This window comes from Natator depressus, chromosome 6 (genome assembly GCF_965152275.1).
Source record: "Natator depressus isolate rNatDep1 chromosome 6, rNatDep2.hap1, whole genome shotgun sequence".
NCBI lineage: Eukaryota > Metazoa > Chordata > Testudines > Cheloniidae > Natator > Natator depressus.
In genome coordinates, this window is record NC_134239.1 from 99,911,433 (window position 1) to 99,918,900 (window position 7,468).

The 7,468-nt window shown below is 50.1% G+C and overlaps 1 protein-coding gene across 1 annotated transcript; it reads left to right on the forward strand.

The window, feature by feature from the left end:
• The first annotated feature begins 3,423 nt into the window (after positions 1-3,423).
• Positions 3,424-6,988, forward strand: LOC141989429 (endogenous retrovirus group K member 5 Gag polyprotein-like). Its single transcript, XM_074956107.1, has 2 exons — positions 3,424-3,770; positions 5,931-6,988. The coding sequence occupies exons 1-2, from the start codon at positions 3,503-3,505 to the stop codon at positions 6,089-6,091; spliced, it is 429 nt and encodes a 142-aa protein (XP_074812208.1). The 5' UTR covers positions 3,424-3,502; the 3' UTR covers positions 6,092-6,988.
• Positions 6,989-7,468: the final 480 nt, after the last annotated feature.

A 7,468-nucleotide genomic window follows, 5' to 3' on the forward strand; every position in this document is an offset into this window, starting at 1 on the left:
GTAGCCTTTTAGGGCTTATTGGTGAGAGCATAGGACTGGAAGCCAGGCTTCCTGACTTTCCATCCAGCCATACCACTGTCACTGGACAGTCTCCTGTTCTCTTTGTTTCCCCCATCTGTAAAATACTCACGTACCTCACAAGCATGTTGTGAGGAATAATTAATGCTTGTAAAATGCTTTGGGATCCTAAGTGAAAGGTGCTCTAGCGGTACAAAGTATTATCACAGTCTAGGGTTAGCAAATCATTAACTCCTGAACTATAAAAACCATTTCAATCCCAAGCACTCCTTATGGCTGGTATCATGAGCAGTAAGCAACACACGAGTGTCCACTGCTGAACATGTGCCTCTCTGTGATGTAGTCATTGTCTCCAGTGTGTAAGTGCTAGCATTTAGGGAGGCTTTCAAAAGCACCAAGGAGAGTTATGCTCTTCTTCAGTTAACGAAAGAGTGTCCCATTCTTCCCTTTGTGGCACAGACATGCTGACAAGAAATAGAAACATGAATTCATAAGTTATGCTAGGAGAATGTGATTCTTTGTACCCCTCTAGTGGCTGGTTGTGCCCACAAGGGCTGGGAGGGAAGATACCAGCAAAAGGAGGACATTCAGGTCTAAGAATAGTAAACTATGCTTTATTGAAGGAAGGAAGAACTTACATTCCAATCTGCGCGGGGAGCCCCTAGGAGGCGCGGAGGGGCTGCAGGGGACTCTGGCCGTTCGGGACAGCTGACCAGGCAGGACTCCGCCGGGGGGAGTCCTCTGCGGCCCTATATTCTCCACGCGTATCTCGGGGTTACATGGGATCAACAGCTGGTTACATTCTTACATGTATAATTTATGCTTATTACATAAACTGACTTGTTTACAGGCAAAAATATGCTGAGCTATGCTACAATATCTTTTGGCAGGGTCTGTCGTACAAAGTTCATTGAAACTGCCTGCATCCTCTGCTTACATCCAGTCGCATACTCAGTCCACCACTTAGCTCCTCGCCAATCTTCCGCAACCTTGCCCCTACGCTGGTCCAGATAAAAGGCTTATGAGGCTGCTACTACTCCACACAGAGGACTTAAATACCTTTGCAGATGTGGGCTGAAGTGCCTAACTCCCATTGATTTCAGTGCTTTTGAGGATCTGGCCTCAATCCTCTATCTCAAGCATCAGAGGCTCATGCTTCTAGCACTGCAGGTTCTGGGTTCACGCCTCACTGTTAGTGCAAGTAGTTAAAGAGTCACAAACAAAAATATAGATCATTGTATTATAGTGGTTGCATCAGTCTTTTTAGTGAGAAGAAAACAGCCCACCCATTGCTTGTCGATAGCAAGCCACTCTCCAGTTATAGACATGAGGTCATTATCTCAGTGCTCAAGATCATCACTACAGGTCTTATGTGTGGAGAAGAAGGACAACCGAGGGCCTGGGACTGTGAACATCACCCTTATTGTGCTGCATCATTGTCCTTATTGAATTCTCCATCATATGGTCAGTTATATAAACATGCACACTAATAGTGGACTTCAGGCTAAATGTGTTTCCTGCTGTCACACACACATCTTTCAGCATAGCTCTCGCTCAGTTAATCACAGTGTTAGCTGCCTATGCAGCATGTACCTCTGTGGTTTGCTGGCAGTGTGGGAGACTCTGGGGTTCAATGCTTATCCTTCTATCATTTTTGTCTTTCCAGAAATCAATTGTCCTTTGTAACAAAGAACAAACAGCAGAAGCTCTGACATTTATTTGATTCCTTGGTTTCTTCCTGAAGACCAGTATATACATTTCATATGCAATAGATAAAGCAATAGCAATAGTGTGGTGGTAAGCATGATAGGGGGCCTGTGGTTGTCTCTGACATTTAGGTTGATTTTAATTTTTCATTTTTAAAGAACCAACACATGTAGGATTCATACAAGGTTTATGCGGTTGGCAACATTCAGGGCACACCCAGAGTGTTGTGCTGGACTTGTGCACACACAGCTCCTTTCAACGGCATCAACCTTGGAATCTCGCCAAGATGACATGAACCGTGGGAAGCCTTCCAGGACTGGGCTCAAGGCCCGAGAGCAAGGAATGCGGTAGATAGAAATTGGTAAATAAGAATGTTAAACAAAGCCAGTGTATTCCTTTTATCTGTTGGAGAATGTAATGCGCGGGGGGAGAGAGAGAATAAAGGGGAAGGTGGAAAGCTGACAGGGAGAAGCCCGTTAGCAGAGACCAGCCTGCTTGCTTGCTAAAAGCTGTGTCTGTCTTGTCATTGAACCGCCACAACTGGCGCCCAAACGTGGGGCCCTCAGCACTCACCTCGCCCGGCAAGGGTTTCAGACGCGTCACTCATCCGCCTTGCGGATCCCGGTGAGTATTTTTCATTGTGGTAAGTATGGGAAGCTCCCTCTCTGCTTTGCAAGTGCAACACCGTAATGAGCTACAGTATTTGCTGCGTAAGGCTCAGCATGACTGCCCCACTCGAGAACTCACTCTCCTGCTACAGGAGGTGAGTGCCAAATGCCCGTAGTACCCTGAAGCCGGAACCCTTAAGCTAGCAGACTGGGAGCAGTTGGGCCAGACATTGCACAAAGAGCCTCAGGTGCCCGTGCAGGCTTTACATGCCTGGCACCTCTGCCGCGACGCGATACAGCGTGTCGCCTCGGACAGGCCCTCCCTCGCGAGGCTGGTGATCTCGCCACGCCCGTCCGCTCCTGCAGCCATCCCCCCTCCTGACAATGCGACACAGTGTGTCGCCTCAGAAAGACCCTCTCCCGCGCCAACACAGGGGCTGCCGATCCCGCCACCCCCGTCCGCTCCTGCAACCATCCCTCCCCCTGCTTCGCCCCCAGTGCCTCTATTACCACCGCCTCCCTGGCCTTCTCCACCGGAGCCGGTGTGTGATCGCTCTCCGCTCGTGGGGCCCCATGCTCCGGGGCCCACCGGGGGGTCGTCTGCGTCTGCTCAGGGGCTTTCGCTGGTGCAACAAATGGTTCACGCAGCGAGGACTCGCTCAGATATTACAGCAGAGGAGCTGGCTGATCTGGTCTCAGTTTGTCTGGTGACCTGGCAGGATGATGGCCAGGGCAACCAGGTTGCAAACTGGGTCAGTTTGCCTTACTCGGTGATCAGAGAGATAAAGAAAGCGATTCGCGAGTTCGGCCTGACTAGCATGTATGTGCGTGGTCTCACTGAAGGGCTAGGTAGTGGGTACTCCCTGATCCCTGAAGATTGGAAGGCGCTGTTGCGCATGATGCTGACACCTAGTCAGTATGTTATTTGGCTTAGTGAGTATCGGCAGATGGCGGAACGCCAAGCCCAGGTATGTAGAGAGCAAGGTATCATTTATGAGCAGTTGGCAGGGGAGGGCCAGTTTGCTACTGTGCAGCTGCAGTCTCAACTCCCTCAGGCCGTCTTCCCCATTATTTCCACCTGCACCCAGCATGCTTTCCGGAAGGTCCCGGATTCGGGCAGGCCTACGAAAAGCTTTGCCAGTATCCGTCAGGGTGCATCAGAGTCCTTTATGGATTTTACCAACAGATTGCAGGAGGCTATCCTCCGACAGGTGGATAGCCCTGCAGCAGCTCAGGAGATCCTGTTAAAAATGGCGGTTGAAAATGCGAACGAGGATTGCCGCCGTGCTCTCCAAGCAGCACAAGCCTCTGGAATTCTAGAGCTGTCGGACATGCTGCGGGCGTGCCAAAACATCGGCACACAAGCACATAAAGCTGGGGTTCTGGCCGCCGCCCTGCGGAAAAGCGGGAAGAAGGAGAAGCGTTGTTACCGCTGTGGTAAGGAGGGTAACTTTCAGCGGGAGTGCCGCTCATTGACGGTGCCCGCCCGCCCCTCAAAAAAGTGTCCCAAGTGTCGGAAGGGCTATCACTGGGCTAATCAGTGTCGTAGCGGGTCGGGAAACCACACGACGGGTCCCCCCCGAACCCAGGGCCAAACGGGGGTGTTTCCCACTCAGACAACTGTTCCTCTGCCTTAAAATCCATAGACTCCATGAGGGCGGCGACTGCCGGAAGTGCAGGGCTTGATTTGATTATGCAGGAGGACGCTGATTTTCAGTTGCCGGGGGAGGTTTGCGCCATACCTACACAGGTGACGGGACCTCTCCCTGCCGGATTTGTGGGTCTGGTTCTCCCGCGCTCACACGCTGGGAAACAGGGTTTTTTTGTCATCCCATGGGTCATTGACGCCGATTACACCAGCGTTATTAAGGTTCAGGTGTGGACCCATCTTCTGCAGTCGCTCCCGCGTGGACGCTCAATTGCACAATTGATTTTAGTCCCCTATCAGCTGCCAGCCGCAGAGGATCGAGCCCGGGGCGGGAACGGCTTTGGATCGACGCTGGCTCAGTTGCCGTCTCACAACACGTCCTCTCCACTTGTTGCTCTGACAATGTCGGTCCGCCCCTCAAAACCTCAGTTAACACTTCTCTTAAATAATGTTCCTTTTACAGGGTTGGTGGACACTGGAGCTGACGTTACGGTGATTCGTGATCTGGAGTGGCCAGTCAGTTGGCCAACAGTTCCTTCTAAAGAGTTGTGGGGGATCGGGGGTAGCAAACCCGGGTGCCAAAGTTTGTCTTGGGTCACGGTCTCTAAACCAGGAGGCTGTGCCCTTGCTACAATCCGCCCTTTTGTACTCCCTGTCCACCTCAATATTTGGGGCCATGATTTACTTACAAAGCTGGACACCACCCTCGATATTAATATATAATGGCCCAAAATCCTCCCTCACCCACCTTGCCATCTGCATTACCATTGGTATGGCAATCCTTAGAGCCCGTATGGATTGACCAGTGGCCGCTCCCTCTAGAAAATCTGAAAGCGCTTCATTCGCTTGTACAACAATATTTGCATGCACAGCGCTTGGAGAGCTTTACTAGTCCTTGGAATTAGCTGCTGTTATTTTGGCCTTTCAATTTTTTGCTGATTGTCCCTTTAATTTGATTGTTGACACGCATTATGTTTATCAGGTGATTGATTATTTACCCCTTGCCCTCATTACCCCTCGGGTCGATGCGGACCTCCTTCGCCTGTTTCTGTCCTTACAGTATCTCATCACCACTCGTAATTTCCCTTATTTTGTTGCCCATATTTGCAGTCATACCCCTCTGCCTGGGCTACTCATTGAAGGCAATGCGCGCGCCGATCGCGCGTTACGTGGTCAGGTAAATTCCCTTTTTTCTGACCCCATTGAAAGCCATTCCTTTTTTCATCAGTCTGCCTCTGTTTTGGCCCGACAGTTTCACATTCCTGCTGATCAGGCACGTTCTATTGTTCGTTCCTGCCCCCACTGTGCCGCTGCTGCCCCTACCTTTTCTTATGCCGTTAACCGTAGAGGTACCGCAGCGAATCAGCTGTGGCAAATGGATGTCACTCACGTGCCACAATTCTGCCCCTATTCATTTTTACATGTTTTCATTGATACCTATTTGGGATTCCTTTGGGCGACCCCACAGCGTGGGGAAGCCACTCCCAAAGTTATTCACCATTTGCTAGCCTATTTTGCTGTTATGGGTCACCCAAGCCAGATAAAAACGGATAATGCCCCAGCCTATTGCTCCACAGCCCTCTCCACCTTTTGTGCCCAATGGGACGTCCGTCTCAAACACGGGATCCCTTATAATTCCACAGGCCAAGCTATTGTTGAACATGCAAACCGCACGCTAAAAACCTTGCTTGACGAACAATTAAAACAAGGGGAGCTGCGTCTCTGAATCTTAGGAGACATTCAGCAACAACTGCATATCCTTTTGTTTACTTTAAATAATTTAACACTGAACGCAGATCAGCAGACCCCTGCGGATCGGCATTTTCATAAGTCCGAGGTACTGAAAAGACCGCGTGTCTATTACCGTCAGCTGCCCGATCCGCAATGGTTGGGCCCAGTGCCTTTAATCACTTGGGGTCGGGGATATGCTGCTGTGTTTCTCCCTGCAGGACCATTGTGGGTTCCGGCCCGGTGTGTGCGACCGGCACTGAAACAGCATGGCGTGGCACCAGGGGCTGTTGAACCCCATACCGGAGTTTCAGCTGACCTTGGAGGAAAACGCGGTGCCTCCCGGGTCGACAACGGCGGGACGGAGACGGAAGAGACGTAGCATCCCAAGCCAGCCCGTGACATGGGGAGCAGTAAAAGCATTGGTCGCCGCGGCTCAACGAAGACTGGCAGCAAACCAACAGCCAGAGACTCCTGAGACTCTGTTTGTGGCAATTCTCGCCCAAATTACTGCTAATTCTGTACTGATTGTATGCCTTTTGTGCCTGCTATTTCCTGGAGGGGTTGACTCGGGAGCGCTTCCTCCGTTACGGGCCCGAATGACATATAACCTATGGGAAAGATTGGCTTCAATAGCAAATGTTACCCACTTTTGTTTATTTGATTTTGTAGCAGCTGAAGAATTGTTAGGTACATGCCTTATTCCAGTATGTCATCATCCTGAGGAAATTGGGAATGAGATGATGCTCGCTGCTTACTCGAACCTCTCTTCCCAGTACTCTAGCATGGCTAATTGGGGCCCGGCCAATCACACTTTACCTTTTTAAGCTTATTTTTTGCTGCTGCTGTGTACAATGTATTCCTTTTTGTTAAGGCTTTGTCGAGACCCGCCCTGGCAGGCTCCACGAGTTATGACCTTGTCTGTCCGGGAGTTAATTGGCTTGCAAATGCAAATTGATGGCTACCATGAGATGGCCGAGCACAAATAAACAAAAAAGGAGGGGATGTAGGATTCATACAATGTTTATGCGGTTGGCAACATTCAGGGCACACCCAGAGTGTTGTGCTGGACTTGTGCACACACAGCTCCTTTCAACGGCATCAACCTTGGAATCTCGCCAAGATGACATGAACCGTGGGAAGCCTCTCAGGACTGGGCTCAAGGCCCGAGAGCAAGGAATGCGTTAGATAGAAATTGGTAAATAAGAATGTTAAACAAAGCCAGTGTATTCCTTTTATCTGTTGGAGAATGTAATGCGCGGGGAGAGAGAGAGAATAAAGGGGAAGGTGGAAAGCTGGCAGGGAGAAGCCCGTTAGCAGAGACCAGCCTGCTTGCTTGCTAAAAGCTGTGTCTGTCTTGTCATTGAACCGCCACAAACACAGGTTCCAGTCAATCTCCTGGGCAAGTTTTGGAGCAAAGTGTAGCATGTGGCCACTTGCAATAAGGATGTTAACTTTGCTATAACAGGTCATATAAAGGAGTCGTTAAAAAGCAGCTGCACAGTGATGCTGCACAGACAGAGTGAGGCATGTCTGACCCTCATTTCCTCTTCTCACTGAGACTCGCAAAGAGGATCCTGAGTTCCAGAGACAGTGACTCTTGGGGCATAAAGAACACTGTTCATCCATTTAATGGGAGGGGGTTTCTGGACATATCTCTGCAGATCCATATGGCCACTTGTATTTACTTACACTTAATTCAGATAGATCCACACCAAAGCAAAGCTGGTTGTATTTGAACCAAACAGCACCAAGAAAA

Excerpts from the sequence above, each read along its gene's own strand:
- LOC141989429 (XM_074956107.1), top strand. The coding sequence starts at position 3,503 with ATGGATTTTACCAACAGATTGCAGGAGGCTATCCTCCGACAGGTGGAT. Across the intron at positions 3,771-5,930 it reads GAAGCGTTGTTACCGCTGTG|GACCATTGTGGGTTCCGGCC; the intron begins GTAAGGAGGGTA and ends TTCTCCCTGCAG.